The sequence below is a fragment of the Carcharhinus amblyrhynchos genome, chromosome 11 (genome assembly GCF_965287045.1).
Source record: "Carcharhinus amblyrhynchos chromosome 11, sCarAmb.v2.hapA, whole genome shotgun sequence".
Taxonomy (NCBI): domain Eukaryota; kingdom Metazoa; phylum Chordata; class Chondrichthyes; order Carcharhiniformes; family Carcharhinidae; genus Carcharhinus; species Carcharhinus amblyrhynchos.
The window spans coordinates 2483920-2505349 of record NC_137334.1 but is presented as its reverse complement, the minus strand read 5'-3'; the positions used below and the strand labels follow the sequence as shown (position 1 = coordinate 2505349).

Genomic DNA, 21430 nt, shown 5'->3' with positions numbered 1-21430 from the left:
CAATTCTAAGTCAGCCGAATGGGTGAGTGCTTGATGCAACATGGCAAACTGTTAATTAGACGGAGTTTGAACTGTACAGTGATCAACATGTATTAGCATTCAAAATAGGTCACAGGCTTTTCTTAAGATGAATGCTAAACTCCTGCAGTCAGAGTCTCCTGCTTAACACAGAGCACGGGATTCTTGCACAAAAAAATGTCAATAAAGCCAAATGTTCACTTATTACATTCTTGTTGCAGCTACACTGTTTCCTCGTGTTCTTCTATGTTTTCCCCGAGCGCAGGCTTTGATGGTTCTTTGAGGTAAATTACATCTTCCATGTTTTCCTCATTTTCATTGATTTCTTCAGGAATGGATGGCTGTAAGCTCTCTGGGTCAGAGTTGCTCCTTACATACCCAGGTAAAGTTAAGTGGCTGTTTTCTTGTCTAACCGCAGTCTTAAGAAATTTGCGAGTTAATAATGACGTACACCCATTCATCTGTCCCTGGCTGGCAGTACTGTTGGTCATGTTGGTCAACGCAGAGGCATATCTGTAAGTCCCACAACTTGCCTTTCCATGCCAGTCTAAAGATAGTCGCCACCTTGTCCATGTCTTCTTAATTTCAGTCTGAACCTTTGGTGAATAAACAATATTCAATGATCTTCAACCAAATTAATTCTTATTTTTAACAACAACTTGCAGTCTGCATCACAATAATTTGAACAAACTCCAAAATCTCAAATAAAGGTATTAATGCTCAGTAATTTAGTTATCTTTTAAGCTTATTTATTAGTGTCACAAGTAAGCTTACATTAACACTGCAGTGAAGTTACTGTGAAAATCCTCTAGTTGCCAAACTCCGGCACCTGTTCAAGTTCATTGAGGGAGAATTTAGCATGGTCAATGCACCTAACCAGCACATCTTTCAGACTGTGGGAGGAAACCAGAGCACCCGGAGGAAACCCATGCAGACACAGGCAGAATGTGCAAACTCCACACAGACAGTGACCCAAGCTGGGAATTGAGCACGACTCCCTGGTGCTGAGGCAGCACTGTGCCACCATGCCATTTTATACATCTGTCCACTGGCATCAGTTATAAATAAAATGTTTGTAGCAGTGTTATTTGGCTATGATTAAAATAGTTCATACTTCTATGAATCATTTGTTGACAACTGATATCAAGTACATCCGTGATTTAGATGCAGAAACTCAATTCATACTGATCAAATTCATCTCCAATATCAGATTGCAAAGGACGTTTGAATCTGAGGATACTGACTGAGGAGTTACAGCATGAACTAGATAAAGCATATAAATTGGCAGAGCAAGGATGGACAGAGTTTAATATGGGCAAGCACAAAACACTTCACAGAGGAACATAAAGAAGATGAGCACTGATATTCCATGATGGCATTGAAATAGCCAAAGATGTAATCAAAGGCATCTCGGGGTTTTGGTTCCATTCAAATTTCAACATGTCCAATCACAGTGGAGCCACAATGAAAGCAAATAGAAAGTTGTATTTATACACGGATAATGGGGTTCACCATGCAGTACTCTGTGAAGATTGCACGTTTAACACAGTCATCAAGGAGAACAGCAAGTATTGCAGCCAATCAGACAAGATTACTATGGGACTCAGTTAAGACTGGGAAAAAGTGTGCTTCTCAAAATTGAAAGGAAATGACTTAGAAATAGCTTTGGCAATGATAATTTATTAAATTCAGAGCTGTGAAAGATAGTAAAAGGGACATAGGAACTGGAATAGGTCATTTAGCCCCTTGCCTGTTGTGTTATTCAATGAGATAACGATTGATCTGTGACCTATATCCAGATACCTGAAGAAAGATACTTGATCTGAATCGTTAACTGTGCGTAGGATGGAAAATGGATCAACCAAAGTTAAGGTGGGATTTTCCAGTCCTGCCACATCCCTGACCACCCGTGGGCTACACTGCCCTTCGAGCCTCTGGTGTGGTCATCTCGACTGCTGGAGAATTCTCAGCGGTGTGACAACATGCCAGTGGGGTCCCAGAAGCAAGCACTTTAAGCTGTTTAGGTATATTTAAATCTTTTTAAAGTGTTGGTGATCAGGTTGAACCTGATTTATGTTGGCGATGGGGGTGCAAGGAATGTCTCATTCTGAGATCTCGTCAGGTCAAATCTCATGATGGCCCTCTGGTGAAGGACCCTAAAATCCAACTCCGCCCCAAATAAATAATATCCATAGACAGATTCCATTCAGCAACGGTCACTCCCCATTCACGATCCCCGCAAGAACCTTTATCAGGTTTGTTAGCCTTGACCTATCCTTGACCTATCCATGCTGGGGTCTTGGATCAGCTGGAGCTTTTAAATCAGTTCACTTACCCTACCCTTAATTAGAGATTGGCAACTTCCTAACAACAGAGATTGGGCCGATGGACCTGAAATTCTCTGGTTTTCTTTGCCACTTCCTTGAAAATAAAATGGTTTACACAACTTCCTGATCCACAGGAATTGTGTCCAGCTTTAGAAAATGAAAGCTGGGCCATCTATAATCTTGGGATTTCTGCTGTACTGTCCTCTTCCATTGTAAATACTGATGTAGAATTCCTCACTATGTCTGCAATTATTACTGATAATAACACTGTTATCAACTTTCAACAGGCGTGTGTTATCCCGACCATCCTTTTATCTGAATATAATTGTAACTTTTCACTATTGATTTTGTTATCACACGAGAGTTTCTTCTTGTAGAATCCTACAGTGCAGAAGGAGGCCATTTGGCCCATCGAGTCTGCAATGACCACAAACCCACCCAGGCCCTATTTCTGTAACCCCACGCATTTACCCTAGGCAGTTCCCCTGACACTAAGGGACAAGTTAACATGCCAATCTACCTAATCCGTACATCCTTGGACTGTGGGAGGAAACTGAAGCACCCGGAGGAAACCCATACAGAAACAGGGAGAACGCGCAGACTCCATACAGACAGTGACCCAAGCCGGGAATCGAACCCGGGTCCCTGGCGATGTGAGACAGCAATGCGAACCACTCCTCTTCATCCTCCCTTTAGGAAGCTCTGGCCATCTCTTTGCTCTTTGTATTTTCCCCATTTGCCAGAATCTGCGCTTTTTATTTTTCCATTTTATATTCTATTTCTTTTAGTTTTATGTTTTCTCTCTTCGGTTGTCCAGGCTTGCCTTTTTTTGGCAAGTAGAGTTATTGTCTTATGGAGCAACAAGGTGGTTTGTGTCCCGTTAAAAATTAAGAACAAGGTAGATCCAGATGCAGCAAAACGTGCGTGGTGTGGTAATCGCACTCGGATTGCTATTTCACTCCTTTTGCTTACTCAGTTTGGGAGCCGCATATTTCTTGCCTGCTGTTCTGAGGTGGGCTTGGTCAGAAATATCCAGCCTGGTTTCTGTGGAGTGCAGAACAGCAGCGATGGAGGAAGAGAAGCTACGCCTCCTCTTCACAGCACTAGCTGCCGTAAAGTGGGTCAGTTTAAATGTCCCAGCTACAACGAGAAACCAGGGAGAGGGTAAGTGCGTGAGGAATTAGGATGGTCAGAAGGTCAGGTGGATCAAGGGACGATGAGATTGGGGGGGGGGTGGGGGGAGAGAGTTGGAGGGATAGTCACGGGATGGGGGTATTTGGTGGGTGGGGTGGCAGGTAGGTGATATTTGGGGTGTGGGTAGACTAGCTGGAGAGGTGGGACGGTAGTTGGAGGGTCAATTTAGGGAACGTGTGTTTAGTCAGAGGGCTGAAGTGGTCAAAAGGGTGTCTGGTGCTTGCGGGGTTGGAGCCTGGTTGGGCTGGTAGACACAGAGCTGGAGGGCAGTCAGGAAGGTAGTCAGGGTTTGGGGGGGCTGTGGAGGGGTGGACTCTGTATCACAGTTACCCAGGAGTTAGAAATGGTTTTAATTCTTCCAACTTTTCCTGAGTAATTATTCTGCTGAGAGAGTTGGAACAATCCAAAGTTTGCATTTCAGATGAATCCAGGTGCAGGATAATTAGCTATCGGAAGATTGAAGTTCCTGCAAAATTCCCTAGTGTGGGGACCTCCAGGGGGGATCCACCAGTACACCTGGTGTACCTGTTGGGTACGGTCCTCTGGAGATGATAAGTTCTGAGCCTTGAAGGTTTCAAACTAAATTATGACTGTTCGATACAGATTATAAATCGTAAAAAAGTAAATTTAGGGCTGGTATCGGGAGGTGTTTCTTCACAGGGAACGGTCAACACACGATGGCCTTTTGTACAGAACATGAGGAAATTATCTGAAATCCTTCGAGAGACAATTAAATGAAAGGAATAATGATCTTCCTGGATGGATGAATAAAGCTAAGCCAATTGATCTTTTATTATCTTGAGCTCATGTGAACTATCTTAAGTTAAAAATTCTGCTATAGAGATTTAAGCAGGCATAACTTCCAGCCTTCCAGAAGCTTCCGTTTTAATGGAGGGTGTTTATCTGATCTCTTCTCTGATCCCACATCAATGCAAGCCTTACCTCTCCACTGCTTTCAGACAAGTCTCTTAGCACTCCAGATCAAAAATAGCCTTCCATTCTTGCTCTGTGCTCTGGTCTCTGCAGCTCGTGTTTTCTGTGCAGACTGTTTTATAAATTCTCCAGCCCTCCTTAAATACTAATTGCTCTCCTCTGTAAATTTGTATGAACTGTCTGCGCTTTATATGCTCTGTCTGAGGCCAGAACTCTCCATTCACCTGACGAAGGGACTAACCCGAAAGCTTGTGAGTCTATTATCAAGTAAATCGGTTGGACTAAAACCTGGTGTTGTCAGACTTTTTACTATTTAATTTGTATGAACACAGGAATCATGCTGTGTAACTTCCTAACTTTCCATTCTGTTTACATCAAACATTTCCTGTTGTGCTATTTTAAATGACTAAAAGCAAGAATAAGATGGATTCTTTCTTCATAGAATCCCTACAATGAAGGAGGCGGCCATTTGGCCCATCAAGTCTGCATTGACCACAATCCCACCAAGACCCTACCCTGCTAATCCCCCTGACACTAAGAGGCAATTTAGCATGGCCAATCCACCTAATCCACACACTATGGAAGGAAACCAGAGCAGCTGGAGGAAACCCACGCAGACATGGGGAGAACATGCAGACAGTGACCGAAGCCTGGAATCGAAACCAGATTCCTGGGGCTGTGAGGCAGCATTCTGTGCTGCTGTGCCACCCCTGGTTTTTCTGGTTGTTTTGTGAGGCTCAAGCACATTGTCAGACACGCTGAGCCTTAAGGGGTTTCTTTGTATGTGTAGGTATGGGTGAAACAAGAACCGCTGAAACAAAAACATGAGCAATTAAACCATGAAGCAAGTGGCATTTCAGAAGTAGAAGAATTGCTTACCTCTCCGTTACAGAAACAGTAGATAATCGCGACAAAGAACCCCTGCAAAGAACAAGTAAAGATATAAGATCCGCATGGCTAAATCAGTCAAAAACTGAAAGAGAAGAATTACTTAGAAATCTAAGGACATGCAGGACTTTGAACAGTCATTTATCTGATTTTGAAAATAGATCTGGGACAATAAAATGACATAAAATGCAGCAACTTCAGCTCAATAGATGCACCAAATAGTTAAAATTGCGTCTATGCCTAAGTGTCAAAACCATTGTGGTTTTGTGAAGTTAGTTTGCAATGTATTGGTTTTCAGAGCTGTTGGTGCCAGATAACAGGCCAAGATTACATTAGAAATATTTCTGAGTAAGGATGGAGTCAAATACACTTCAATACCACCCAACATCGAATGGTGCTGCAAAAAGTATATTGTTAGAGAGAGTGCAGAGGAGGTTTACTGGGATGCTGTTTGGATTAAAGAGTGTGAGCTGTAAGAGGAGGCTAACTCCTCTGACACTAAGGTCAATTTTGCATGGCCAATCAACTTAACCGCACATCTTTGGAAATGAAATAGAAAGCTGATGTTATTGACCAGGAAAATGAAGGTTGCGATCTTACCGAGTTGCCAATGCTTTCATCTTTTCTAACAGTCAAAATGTTTTGGGAAAATTTTTTAACTGTATAATTTGTCTTGTTCAATGTGGTCAATTTTCTTCCTGATATCTCCTGGATACTGTTGGGAGCTAAATTAATCAGCTCGAATTTTGTCAGTGTTTGCCATCATTACTCCTCGGAAGTCGATTAGCTTCTGGAGTTTACATGTGCAGTTAAACGCGGGAATCCAGAAGATGTTGTCAATGTTTGCAGCCTTTTCCACAGGCTGCATAGTGGAAAACTTCACAGATTGCAACAACTAAAAACCAACGAACTTGATGATGAGAACTTGTCTTTTTGTGCAATTGGTCCAAATGTAAAATCCCCTGAAACAGACCCTCGGTGAATTAGGTATAACTAGCTGTTTTTTGAAATGTTCATAACTACTGCTGAAAATCTCTCTGGCCCTGGATTTAAAATCTGATTTTATATCTATAAAGTGTCATCTCAATAAAAAAAAATAATTTATGAAAAGTTACTTTGTGAGATTTCTATCTCAGTACCATGCATGTGACTCAATTGGTTTATTTTGCTATCTGTAACAGTGAACTAAATGTGAAGGATAATCAGTTTCACTTCCTGGTTTGATGTCAATAGCAATGCTTCATGAGTTTAGCTGTCCATCCTGCTTGACGGTATCACTGTTGCTGGAGACCTGGAGATCCCCTTGAGATGCTGCCAGATTCACACTATCGTAGGAAAAGAGGGGGTCCACAGCATGGCGATTGCTAATGCTTTGTGGGCACTTTTCTTTGAGTCAGCAACCACTGCTTCCCCTGCACTGGGCCATAATTTCTGAAGGTGCCAGGAAATGGACAGCACAGTGGGTTAGCTCTGCTGCCTCACAGCACCAGGGACCCAGGTTCGATTCTGGTCTTGGGTGACCGTCTGTGTGGAGTGTGCACATTCTTTCCGCGTCTCCGTGGATTTCTTGTGGGTGTTCCGGTTTCCTCCCACAGTCCAAAGATGTGCAGGTTAGGTGGATTGGCTATGCTAAACTGCCCCTTAGTGTCTCAAGATACATAGTTTAGGTGGATTAGCCATGGTAAATGCAAAGGGTTATAGGGATAGGGCAGAGGGGAGGGCTTGGTTGGGATGCTGTTTTGGAGAGTCTGTGCAGATTTGATGGGCTGAACGATCTCTTTCTGCACTGTAAGGATTCAGTGGTTCTATCAACATTCCTGGAAAACCTGATATTTCAGATTGATACTGGAAATGTGAGCCCGTGACAAACATTGTCCAAATGCATCTTCACACTTATAAATTTGCATGGCAGGAAACCAATGTTCAACAGCTTTCCAAACAGCATAGTCTATCTCCGATTTCCAAGACATACACTACCTTTAATTGCTCTGAGATAGATTAAGCATAGATTTGAATTTAGTTTATTATTTATCATCTGAAAGCATTGACAAGCTTTCTATTATAATGGAGCAAATTGTGCTGAGAGTTAATTATACATACATATTTATAATCACAAACTGAAGGTGCATAAATGGGTTTTCTTCATCTATGTTTAATATTTTAAATTTATATTGTTGGTTTGGCAGGATTATAACCCAGCCTTTTGTCTAGTTTTATTTATTACATTACTATAAATGAGCAAGTCCCAGCATTCAGGTTTTTCTTAAATCACGGTCAGATACTTAGGATTATTTTTCATATGACTCTAAGACATAGGAGCAGAATTAGGCCATTCGGCCCATCGAGTCTGCTCCGCCATTCAATCATGGCTGATATTTTTCTCATCCTCATTCTCCTGCCTTTTCCCCATAACCCCTAATCCCCTTATTAATCAAGAACCTATCTATCTCTGTCTTAAAGACACTCAATGACCTGGCATCTACGAAGAGTTCCACAGATTCACCACTCTCTGGCTGAAAAAATTCCTCCTCATCTGTTTTAAAAGACCGTCCCTTTATCTTGAGATTATGCCCTCTGGTTCTAGTTTTTCTTACTAGTAGAAACATCCTCTCCACATCCACACTATCCAGGCTTCGCAATATCCTGTAAATTTCAATAAGATCCCCCCTCATCTTTCTAAATTCCAAGGAGCATGGACCCAAAGCCCTCAACTGTTCCTCATTCGACAAGCTCTTCATTCCATGGATCATTTTTGTGAACTTCCTCTGGACCCTTTCCATGGCCAGCACATCCTTCTTTAGATACAGGGCCCAAAACTGCTCACAATACTCCAAATGAGGTCTGCCCAGAGCTTGATAAAGCCTGAGAAGTCCATCCCTGCTCTTGTATTCTAACCCTCTTGACATGAATGCTAACATTACATTTGCCTTCCTACCTGCTGACTGAACCTGCACGTTAACGTCAAGAGAATCTTGAACAAGGGCTCCCAAGTCCCTTTGTGCTTCCGATTTCCTAAGATTTTCTCATGTAGAAAATAGTCTGTGCCTCCCTTCCTCCTTCCAAAATGCATAACCTCACACTTTTCCACATTGTATTCCATCTGCCACTTCTTTGCCCGTTCTCCTAACCTGTCCAAGTCCTTCTGCAGCCCCTCTACTTCCTCACAACTATCTGAACTTCTACATATCTTATTTTCTGCCAACTTAGTAACAGTGTCTTTAATTCCTTCCTCCAAATTGTTCACGTATATTGTGAAAAGTTGTGGTCCCAGCACTGACCCCCTGAGGCATACTAGTCCCTGGCTGCACCCTGAAAAAGACCCTTATATCCCCATTCTCTGCCTTCTGCCAGTCAATTCTCTATCCATTGCCAGGATCTTACTCATAACACCATGGGCACTTATTTAATAGCCTTCTATGTTGCACCTTGTCAAAGGCCTTCTGGAAATCTAAATAAATCACATCCACTGGTTCTCCTTTATCTAATTTCCTTGTTACCTTCTCAAAGAACACTAACAGATTTGTTAGACATGACGTCCCCTTAAAAAGCCGTGCTGACTTGGTTCTATTTTATCATGCACTTCCAAGTACTCTGCAATCTCATCTTTAATAATGGACTCTAAAATCTTGCCAGTGACTGAAGTCAGGCTAACTGGCCTATAATTTCCCATCTGCTGCTTCCCTCCCTTCTTAAACAGCGGTGCTACATTCACTACTTTCCAGTCCTTTGGGATCCTCCCTGCCCCCAGTGATTCCTAAAAGATTACCACCAATGCCTCCACAATTTCCTCAGCTATCTCTTTTAGAACCCTGGAATGTAGTCCATCCGGTCCTGGTGATTTATCCACCTTCAGACCTTTCAATTTCCCAAGAAACTTCTCCTTTGTGATGGCCACCACACTCACCTGTGCCCCTTGATTCTCCTGGAGCTCTGGATCCCACTAGTGTTTTCCAGCGTGAGCACCAAGTAACTATTTAGCTCCTCTGCCATTGCTTTGTTTCCTATTATTACTTCTCCAGCCTCATTTTCCACTGGTCCAATGTCTATTTTTGCCTCTCTTAACCTTTTATATATTGAAAACAAAACTCTCCCTATTTTCTTTTATATTACTAGCTAGCTAGCTTATACTCATATTTCATTTTCTCCCTCCTTATTGCTTTTTTAGTTGTGCTCTGCTCGCTTTTAAAGGTTTCCCATTCCTCTGGCTTCCCACTAACCCTTGCCACTTTGTATGCTTTTTCTTTTGCTTTTATGCTGTCCTTGACTTCCCTCATCAGCCATGGATGCCTCGTCCTTCCCTCAGCATGTTTCCTCCTCCTTGGGATGAATTTCTGTTGTGCCTCCTGAATAATTCCCAAAAACTCCTGCCCTTGTTGTTCCACTGTCTTCCCTGCTCGACTCCCTTTACAGTCAACTCTGGCCAGCTCCTGCCTCTTGTCTTTGTAGTTACCTTTATTTAATTGTAATACTGTTACATCTGATTCCAGCTTCTCCCTCTCAAACTGCAGGGTAAATTCTATCGTATTGTGGTCACTTTTCCCTGAGGGTTCCTTCACCTTAAGATCCCTAATCAAGTCTGCCTCATTACACATCACCAAATCCAGAATTCTCTGTTCCCTAGTACGCTCTGTCACGAGCTGCTCCAAAAAATAATTTTTCAGACATTCCACAAATTCCTTTTCTTGGGATCCACTACCTACCTGATTGTCCCAGTCCACCTGCGTATTGAAGTCCTCATGATTATTTAATATTGCCTTTTTTATATGCCTTTTCTATCTCCTGATTTATTTTCTGCCCCAGATCCTGACTACTGCTAAAGGGGTTTGTACGTAATTCCCATTAGAGTCTTTTTATTTTTGTAATTCCTCAACGATCCTGTATCACTTCTTGCTATCGATTTAACTCCATTCCTTACTAACAATGCAACCTCACCCGCCTTTGCCCATCTGCCTGTCCTTCCGATGGGACACATATCCTTGGATATTTAGATCCCAGCCCTGATTCCCTTGTAGCCACGTCTCTGGGATGCTCACAACATCGTCCTGGCCAATTTCAATGTGTGCACATAGCTCAGTTACCTTGTTCCATATACTGCACGTGTTTAGGTACAACACCCTCAGTCCTGCATTGACCACCTCCCTTCTCATACTTGTCACCTTTTTCACTCTGCTTGAGGTTAGATTCCTGTCACCTTCTATACTCTCTGTTTTGTTATATGGTCTTGAAATTTTACTGACCTCTCCTGAGCCCTTGGTCCTTTTAACGAGTTGAAAGTCCTCGTCATTGACCTGCACTTCTACCCTCACCTTTAACTTTGATTTTCTAATTCTCCATACAACTGAACCCTCCCCACTACTATTTAGTTTAAAGCCCTATCTACAGTCCTAGTTATACAATTTGCCAGGATTCTGGTCCCAGCGTGATTTAGAGAAGACCATCTCATTGGAATAGTCCCCTCTTAATTGAAGCTCCCATGTCAATTAGAGTAATTTATCCTCTTCATTAACTGAGGCTAGCCGTTCTGCTTCAATACTCATTGATAACCTAACTCAGCACAAACCGGGGTTTAATGCCTCATTATTCATTACTTTAGTCTCTTCCATAACACTTATAAATTGCCTCACCTGAAAGGAGTTGAAGAAAAGTTCAAAGTGCATTCGGATTTCCCATGCTAATCCAGTGAAGGTATGGGGCACACTGACAAAAACGATGTAATGTACTCCAAACACAAGCACAAGAACCAGGGTGGATTTTGCCAATTTTCTTCAAAAGAGAAAAGGAAAATTATAACATCGTCCTTCTCCACATTTCCCCCAGAATGTTGGGTTTCTCTTTGTAAACAATAGCCTTGCTGTCCATGGTTACGTGTGGCTGATTACATTGATATGGTGGCATTCAATGAAGCTTAAGTCACAGATGGTGGCTCTTTCTCCCTCAACAAAACTTCTGTTGTTGTCCATTTCTTCCACTACCAGCCCCAGCTTAATGATCAAGATGGTGGTATGACTATCATTGCTAAATAAAACCTCCTGTTCCTTGTTCTCGGAGCACCTCACCCCTTTCCCCTCATTCAAAATCCCCACTCCAGGTCCAACTTCCTGCTAAAGATCTCCTCATTGCTAATCTCCACTCTAACCAAGGTTTTTACCTCGAGTTCTGCTTCATTTCACTCTCCATGCTTTCATACCATGATTTCACTGTCATCGTGTCCTCCTTCATAACTCCCCCACACATATCCTTGGATAGGGGGAAGAGGTGGCAGAGTGGTATTGTCACTTGACACATAATCCAGAGACCCAGGGTAAAGCTCTAGGGACCAGGTTCAAATCCCACCATGATGACGAAATTTGAATTCAATAACATCTGAAATTAAAGGTCTAATAATCACCATGGAATCACCATTGCTGATTATTATAAAAAGCACATCTGGTTCACTAATGTCCTTTAGGGAAGGAAATCCATCATCCTTTTGTGGTCTGGCTTATAGATGATTCTGGATCCACAGCAATGCTCTCTTGAAGGCAATTAGGGATGGGCAATAAATGTTGGCCCAGTGATGCCCATATGTCAAATTTTTTAACATTTTCAATGTATTTATTAATGTCACAAGTAGGCTTACATTTACACTGCAATGAAATTTCAGTGAAAATCCCCTAGTCGCTGCACTCCGGCGCCTGTTCGGGTACACTGAGGGAGAATTTAGCATGGCCAATGCACCTCATCAACATGTCCTTCAGACTGAGGGGAAATCCACGCAGGCACAGGGAGGACATGCAGACTCCACACAGACAGTAACCCAAACCAGGAATCAAATCCGGGTCCCTGGCGTTGTGAGGCAGCAGTGCTAACCACTGAACATGTGCAGCCCTCACACCTGCTGCACCTTCTATAAGATCATGGCTGATCTGATCTTGGCCCGAACTCCACTTTCCTGCCTGTTCTTGACTCCCTGATATTTCAAGAACCTCTGACAGCCTTGAATATGTTCAATATGTCCAGATTCCACAGCTCTTTGCAGTAGAAAATTCCTAAGATTCACAATCCTCTCCTCAACACTGTCTTAAATACGCAACCCCTCATCTCTAAAACCATCCACACGTATCCTTGGACATAGGAGGAAGTTTAGGATACCCCCACCAGTAGAAACACCTCTCATTTACCCCGTTAAGTCCCCTCACCACAGTATATGTTTCAATAAGTCACCTCTTACTATAATAAACGCCAATGAGCACCCCTTGGCACAGGATGGCACTGGGGGGGGTGGTGTTGGAGGTGGATGTTGGCTCAGAGTGTTGAGGGTGGGGGGGCGGAGAACAGGCCACTAACCGGGAGCAGGGGGGAAGGTGCAGATGATTGGGGGAGGGGGTGGTGGAAGAGGCCAATGAGAGAGAAGTGCTGAGAGTAGGTCTGGGCTGCTTTTCAGAGGTAGCGGCATGTGTGAACAGAGCCAGTGGAAGGGAGACTGGTTTGAGTGATGGACTGGGCTTCTTTCACAACCTTTTGTAGTTTCTTGCGGCCTTGGTCAGAGCAGGAGCCGTATAAAGCTGTGATGTTTTCTATCTCCTTCGTTTGTAAAAGTCGGTGAGACTGTCACAGAGGGCATGCCGAATTTCCTGCGCCTCCTGAGAAAGTAGAGGCATTGGTGGGCTTCCATAACTAGCATTGGCATGGAGGGACCAGAACAGGTTGTTGGTGATCTGGGCACCTAGAAACTTGTCGACCAGCTTCAAGATGAGGATGTGGACGCTATGACTCTAATTACTAAATGTATTAGAATAGGGGTGGTTACATTGATGAAATGAAAAACAAATTTCTGTTTTTAGAATAGTTTATGTATATTTGATAAAGAAGTTCTGCGATCCATCAGTGTGAAAACGTAAGATCATTTAGTTCAGTTTAAATCCAAAATAATGTTATTTTTTTCTACCAAATCTTTGACAGATTTCCCTCGTTTCTTTTAAACAATGTACTAGTAATCAGAGTGTGGCAATCATCCTGTTCAGAGAATTGCCAGTGAAATCTGTAATATTGTTAGTGTTATAAATAGAAACAGCGATGAGATTATGTGGCTGGAGCTCCCTGTATGGCAGCAGCTCTGAAATGGAGGCTTATAATAAACCAGCTCCAACCTAAAGACCAGCGTGAAGTGGTTCTTCCACTGCACCGTTTATCGTAAATAACCCACACCCGCCTGTGCCACCCCACGCAATTCCTCCTCTCTCCATCCAGTTCCCTCACACCATCCTCGTTCCTCCCGTCCTGTCCTCTTCCCCGCTTCCTCGTTCTTCTCTCCCGTTCTCTTACATCCCCCCGTCCTCTCACCTTCCCCCCCACCGTCCTCTTACTTCACTGCGTCCTCCTATCCCCAACCCCCACCCCCAGCCCCTGTCCGCCTATTCATTTCCACCTTCATCCTCCTTCGCTTACCACCCCCCCCCCCCGCCACGTCACCCTCGTCCTCCTTTCCCCCATCCTCCTGTTCTCCCTCCCCCCACCCACATCCTCCTCCTCCTCCTCCTTTTCCCCCCCGCCACACCTCCTTTTAACATATAGAACACTACAGGACAAACAGGCCCTTCGGCCCACAGGTTGCGCCGATCCTATCCCTACCTACCTACCTACCAGGCCTATCTATAACCTTCAGTCCCATTTTCTCCTCCCCTTCCTGCTATCCCCCCATCCACCGCTCCCGTCCTCCCCCCCCACCCCCCCCCCCCAAATCTAAGTATCCGCACTTCTCCTTCTCCCACAATCCTAGCAGGAATATCTGGGTGTGCAGGGCCGGCCACAGAAGCAGCTCACACGTGTGCAACAGAAGGGACAGCTTCACAAAGAGCTCGGGGAGGGGAGATATCATTTTTTGTGACCTTAACAACAGGGTGGTGAAAAAATCACTCAGCCGTTTCTGGTGATTCACAATGCAAGAAACATTTTGACCTCGTCGCGTATTGCTGCTCGATTTCCACATTAATAATCGAGTGCATCACTCAGCTGCTGTTACGTTTTGGAGTAAATTTCAGCTTATCCTTTCAAAGTGAGTGAAACTGGAGGATGCCGAGAATGCTGGAAGCTTCAGAAAGACCAGAAGTAGTGCAAGCACTTTTAAATACACTTCACACGCCAGAGAAATGCTTTGAGTTGCGACTGATGTGGACCGGAACAAATTATTAACTCGGCGACCTCCCAGCAGAGTGGATAATGTCAGTCTGCAAGTCTAAGGTGAAAAATGTGTGGTTGAAATCTCCAGATGCGCACCATGCAATGCACTCAAGCCCCAACAAGCAAACGGAATCGCTGCATTTACATGAGGCCCCAGATCTCCCGTTGGTCATTCACAGCATCTGACATTTACAAATCAAACAGAAGGTAACATTTAGTCTTGGTTGATTTGTATTCCAGGTTGTTTGAACTCAACCACCTGCCAAACATGACAAGCAAAACAGTCATCATCAAAGACACTTTCCCACACACAGCATCCCACAGAGACCCATAACAGACAACGCTCGCCAATTCATCTCTGCTCCATCCTGTAACTTTCCACACACATGGGACTTCAAACATACCACAAGCAGCCCCCACCATCCATAGCCAAATGGCCTGACAAAACGGGCAGTCCACTCAGCCAAGCATCTTCCAGAGAAATGTGCCCACACAGCTGCCCTCCTCAGCCTGTGAGATCTACAATGACACAGCCTGTCCTTGTGACCTTTTATCAAGTGCGTCAGGACCACAATTACTACAAACTTGTGCTGCGCTCTTGGTCTAAACTTGAAATCAACATGCGCGATGCCCTCCTGCAACACAGATGGAGAAGCAAAATGCACTATGATTGAGATTCAGCCCTCTGACACCTGGTCAAACAGACAGGATTCAGACTGCATGCAGCCATGACCAGCTGATGGTCATACACAGAAATGCCCACAACCAAACAGTAACTTTATATCTTCAGACACTGCTCCAGGCGCTCCGATTTCTTCCCACAGTCCAAAAGACATGCTGGTTAGGTGCATTAGCCATGCTAAATTTGGTGGTCGGTAAGTTAATGGAAAAAGTCCTGAGGGATAGGATTTACGACCATTTGGAAAGATGTAACTTAATCTGGGATAATCAACACAGATTCGTGAAGGGTAAGTCTTGCCTCACAAATTTGATTGAATTCTTTGAGGAGGTAGCTAAGTGTGTAGACGAAGGTAGAGCAGTTGATGTCGTATACATGGATTTTAGTAAGGCGTTTGATAAGGTTCCCCATGGTAGGCTCGTGAAGAAGATAAGGAGGCATGGGATAGAAGGAAATTTGGCCGATTGAATAAGTAATTGGCTGTCTCATGGAAGACAGAGGGTGGTGGTGGAAGGAAAATTTTCGGACTGGAGACAAGTTACCAGCGATATAGCTCAGGAATCAGTGCTGGGTCCTCTGCTATTTGTGAGTTTTATCAATGATAAAATGGAGGAGGGGACTGAAGGGTGGGTCAGTAAATTTGCTGATGACACCAAGATTGGTGGGGTAGTGGATGAGGTGGAGAGCTCTTGTAGGCTGCAAAGAGACATTGGATGCAGAGCTGGGCCGAAAAATGGCAGATGGAGTTTAACCCTGATAAGTGCGAGTTGATTCATTTTGGTAGGACAAATTTGAATGCAGATTACAGGGTCAACGGCAGGGTTCTGAGGAATGTGGAGGAACAGAGATCTTGAGGTTCATATCCACAGATCTCTGAAGGTTGCCACTCAAGTGGATAGAGCCGTGAAGAAGGCTATAGTGTGTTAGTGTTTATTAACAGGGGGTTAAAGTTTAAGAGCTGTGGGGTTATGCTGCAACTGTAGAGGACCTTAGTGAGAACACATTTGGAATATTGTGTTCAGTTCTGGTCACCTCACTATAAGAAGGATGTGGAAGCATTGGAGAGAGTGCAGAGGAGATTTACCAGGATTCTACCTGGTTTGGAGGGTAGGTCTAATGAGAAAAGGTTGAGGGAGCTGGGGTTTTTCTGTTTAGAGCGGAGGAGGATGAGAGGTGACTTAATAGAGTTTTATAAGATGGTGAGAGGGATTGATAGAGTGGATGTGCAGAGACTATTTCCTCGGGTGGATGTAGCTGTTTCTAGGGGGCATAACTATAAGGTTCATGGTGGGAGATATAGGAGGGATGTCTGAGGTAGGTTCTTCACTCAGAGAGTGGTTGGGGTGTGGAATGCACTGCCTGCTGTGATAGTGGAGTCGGACACTTTAGGAACTTTCAAGTGGTTATTGGATAGGCACATGGAGCACACCAGAATGATAGGGAGTGGGATAGCTTGATCTTGGTTTCGGACAAAGCTCAGCACAACATCGAGGGCCGAAGGGCCTGTACTGTGCTGTTCTATGTAAATTCTCCCTCGGTGTACCCGAACAAGCACCGGAGTGTGGTGACTAGGGAATTTTCACAGTAACTTCATTCAGTGTTAATGTAAGCCTACTTGTGACATTAATAAACTCATTAAACTCACGTACGTAATTGCTGTTATCGTCTAAAAATCGCAGAACTAACGGCAACAGGTGACACAGCACTTCAGTTATCCAGCCTATGGCACCTGCTCCCTGCACTAGCAGACATGCAGACTCATACACAGGCCAACGGAATGGATCTTGCATCAGCGAACACACGGATGAAACGCCCCATGTAACTAACAGTGTTGGTGACTGGCCACAGGAAGACTGTAACATTAGCAACTGGTATGATCAGGGTGCCTTAGCATGCTGAACACTAGGTTCCAGAAGTTTATTACCACTTAGCCTAGAACTGACATTTGAATTTCAGTTTTTTTTTCCAACAGAAAAGAGGGGGATGGGAGGGGGCAGGGAAACACAATGGACTATGCATTAGTTGCAACAGCCTAATCTGTGCCTCAGTATATAGAGTATATATAATATATAGACTAGAACAGCAAGTACAGTAAATTAATTTGAAAGAAGTACAAGTACATTTGGATAAAGTGGAGCTTTAGATGGTGAGAAGGGTGGAGGCAAAAGGACAGGTGTTGCACAACAGTAATTCCTTACTTATATCCAGTTAATATACTGTATTCAGTGTTCATTCATAATGTGATTCTCTCTATAGTGGTGAGACCAAACCTAGATTGGGTGATCACTTTGTTCCCCCCTGTTCAGTCTGCAAGCATGATCCAGAGTTTCCTGTTGTCTTAATTCTCAACTTAATTCTCCCACTTTGATGTTTCTGTCCTCAGCCTGCTACGCCTTCCAATGAAGCTCAACACAAGTTTGAGGAAAAGCACCTCACCTTTCAACTGGAACCTCTACAATTTCCAATCCGAGTTCAACAAATTTAGATCACATCCGAATCCCACATTTTGTGTTTTATTTTTACTTTTGTTTTTTCTCACTGAGGAAAGATCCAAAGGTTGGAAAACAGGAAGGTAATGGAGGAATGCGTAGCTTTTAAAAAGATGGCTCAAGTACAGTCTAGAATAACTCCCACAAAGAGAAAAGGGCAGCCAAAGTCAGAGATCTGTGAGTGGAGGAGGATTTGGCTAAAGGTTGCTATGAATGTTTCAGCCAGCATTGTTCATTCACATGTTAGCCTTCAACACTGAGTATTTGAATGTTCTCGGAGCTTCCTCCTCTGGTTAGTTGCTTAACTATCCACCATTCACAACCAGACGTGGCAGGAACGCAAAGCTTTGATCTGATTTGTTGCTTGTGCGACCATTTTGCACCTGGCGTGTATGTAGTCCTGCGTTCCGGACTGAATGAAGAAACTGGTGTTTTTCTCCATAGAGCAGAGAAGGTAAAGAAGATATTTGATAGAGATGTTTAAAAGGATGAAGAATTTATTTAGATAGAGGGAAGAGATATTGTTCCCAGTGGCTGGTGGCTCAATAATAAGAGATTCAAGGTGACACGCAAAGAACCAAAAAGCAACATAAAGAAAAGCTTTATAGAACAAGTTTGAAATGCACTGGTTGAAAGGCTACTGGAAGCAAATTCAGTCATAGCTTCCAAAAGGGTATTAAATAAATACTTAGAGGTGAAAAAAAAATTCTGGATTGAGGAATAGTGTGGAGGTGTGAGGCTAACTGGATTACCTTTAAAAAAACATGGTACAGGATGGACCAAAAGACATCTTTCTGGAGAATCATAGAATAGAATCAGAGGGTGGGATTTTCCTGTCCCGCCTACCACGTGAATTGTAGCAGGTGGGACACGAACCATGCGGAAGTTGACATTGGGTGGGATTTTCCAGTCTTGGGGCAAGCGTGACTGAAAAATCCCATCCATAGAATCCCTAGCGACCATTCGGCCCATCGAACCTACACTGACAATCTGAGTGAGACCCTATCTCCATGTATTTACCCTGCTAATCCCCCTGACACTAAGGAGTAATTTACCATAGCCAATCAACCTGGCTTGCACATCTTTGGACCATGGGAAGAACCCAGACCACCTGGAGGAAACCCATGCAGACAAGGGGAGAAAGTGCAAACTCCACACAAACCTAAGGCTGGAATTGAACCCGGGTCCCTGGTGCTGTGAGGCAGCAGCGCTAACCACTGTGCCACCCTTTGCTGTAACATTCTCAGATATACACGTAACAACCAACATTTGTGAAATGTTAACAATAGGTTTGTGCTGCATCAGGTTACCTGTACTGCTTTCTTGCATCATACCGCCCAGCATTTGTCTCACGAAGCTTGGTCGCCAGAACACGAACAATATTTACAAACAAGATAAAATTTACCTGAAAAATATCAGACAGAAATAAGTCATGATTTTACTGACACTGTAACCATCTATTCTCCTTACGTAGCTGGGAAGTCTTTATGTACTGGTGCCTACTAATTATCTTTTGCAATCTAATTGCAGCAAAATTAGTATGCATTGTTAGTGATAGCATTATCCTGTATTTACAGCAGCTATGAACACACTGATGGTGAGTCCTTTGAAACAGTTTAAGTGAGGGTTGGATGGTGCAATGGATTAGCAGAAATCCAGTTATCACCAATGGGGATATACGATCCTCTCTCTTAAATTGGACAGCGTTACTCAAGTTGCACAAGACTAGTCACCTTATTTCTGGCTGTTACAGAATGCTGAATGAAGGATGTAGAACGGCACAAATCAGTTGAACTGGGATCCAATTTTGGGGCTGAGACAGGAGAGGCAGACTTTCACCGTCCACCTGGCCAGAAATATAATTGACTTGTAGAGTGTTTGCTCCCCATACATGGTGCTGAGTCTATCATTCCCAGCAAGGAGCACAGGGTCAGGAAAACTCCCAACTTCACAAACCCAGTTCATGGGATAGTGCCTTGAATCCAGGGAGTGAGTCTAACTGGATTCAGGTCTCCCACCCCTGGGAATAGTGCAGAGGCAGCCACAGGGACTGTTGGTGCCAAAGCGTGCTGGTTTAAAAACCTGCTTCAGACTGCGCCTCAGTTACAATTCAACAAAAAATACAGCCCATTAGCCCTCAGCCCCCATGTGTGCTCCATGCCCTATCCATGCTAACTCATAGCACCTCACACCCTGCATCTAATCCCAAAGGCCCTCATATGCTTAATACCAACCTAAGCCCATCTACTCACCTCCACGGCCCTTATGATTGGCTACGCTGAATTTTGCCTTAGTGTTAGGGGAATGTCAGGCGAATAAGTAGGGTAAATATGTGGGGTTACGGGAATAGGGCCAGGGTGGGATTGTCGTCAGTGCAGGCTCGATGGGCTGAATGGCCTCCTTCTGCACTGTTGGTATTGTCTGATTTTATGTCAAGTTAGTGCCAACTCATACCAACCCATGACCACCCAAACACTTTGTCCTTCCACATTCCATGCCAACCTAATATCCATCATAGGCAGATGGCAGAACCCATGAGGAATTTAAATAAAGTTCCAAGTATCTACTGCAGATTTCATTATATAAAAAAAAACTCCGACTGATAAAATTTAAATCTGTTCAAGCACTTAATGCTTTATAAAAGAAACATTTACTTCAAATACTTAATCACAAATAAAAACAAACATGTGTATTCACAGCCCCACATCAAAGACAGTTAATCTCTATAGAACTACTTGGTGTCTGAATTATTGAATGGTTTCAAGAGAGAGATAGACATATTTCTAATAGAAAAAAAGGGAAAGAAGAATATGGGGAATAGGTGAGGAGGTAGATTTGATACCGGGGGAGATCAGCCATGATCTGATTGAATGGCGGAACAGGGTCTAAAAGCTGAGTTTGCCTACTTCTGCTCCTAGTTCCTATGCTCCTCTGTCAAGCATGTTGTGAACTTACAGCCCCAACAGTTACACTTCCCATCCTCCCATGATAATGATAGATTGTGGAAGTAGTCTCTAAAAGGCTTGGAGATTTAAATGCCTTGGCAGTTCCACAGAATGATATCCATATCCATTCTTAACGATCACAAAGGGATATCTGATCTTTCTCAAAAGAGTACCTGACCTTTCCCAAAAGGGTACCTTTTATCTCCAAAGAGACCTTTTCCTCTAACATCTAAAACTCAAGCTGTGTTTTGGATATTCCAACAATGGAAATTGCTTTTGTTTGCACTTATTCACGTGTTTCTGCTTCCATGACATGTGGATGTGTGAAGTATATCCCGCCTCTTTGGCATATTCCAAAATCATTCTCATGTGACTCTGAATGCTGAGCTATCATCCAGTAAAATATTCACGTCACTAGGTGTGACATTGTACAAAGAAACAGAAATTCATCCAAATTTATAGCACAGAAGGAAGACATTGGCCTATCTTGTCAACATGAACTGATCCAGCACAATCCCACTTTCCAATTTTTGGTCCATAGGTTTCCAAAATTCGATGACATATCCAAATACTTTTTAACTGTCATGAGATTTTCTGTCTCTTCTACACTCTCAGGCAGTGAGTTCCAGCTCCCCATGGGTGTGGTTCCTTCTCACTTTCAACACAAACTCCCCAAGCACTCGGGTAGGATAAGTAAATTACATTGAGTTACTTCATTTGAAAAATATAGCAGTATATACATGTTTCACATTTCTGCAGAACTTGCTTGGTCAATTAGCACTCTCAAACTTTGTATCA

At 43.4% G+C, this 21430-nt stretch overlaps 1 protein-coding gene across 1 annotated transcript in view; it reads right to left on the bottom strand.

The window, feature by feature from the left end:
• Positions 1 to 239: 239 nt before the first annotated feature.
• The window catches only part of LOC145349643 (parathyroid hormone 2 receptor-like), a 100744-nt gene continuing 79553 nt past the window's right edge, over positions 240 to 21430 (bottom strand). The window contains exons 10-13 of the mRNA XM_080198165.1: positions 18998 to 19092; positions 10985 to 11123; positions 5352 to 5393; positions 240 to 614 (exon numbers count right to left, since the gene is read on the bottom strand). Of these exons, the coding sequence (XP_080054291.1) occupies positions 240 to 614; positions 5352 to 5393; positions 10985 to 11123; positions 18998 to 19092 (651 nt within the window). The remainder of the gene's footprint in view (positions 615 to 5351; positions 5394 to 10984; positions 11124 to 18997; positions 19093 to 21430) is intronic.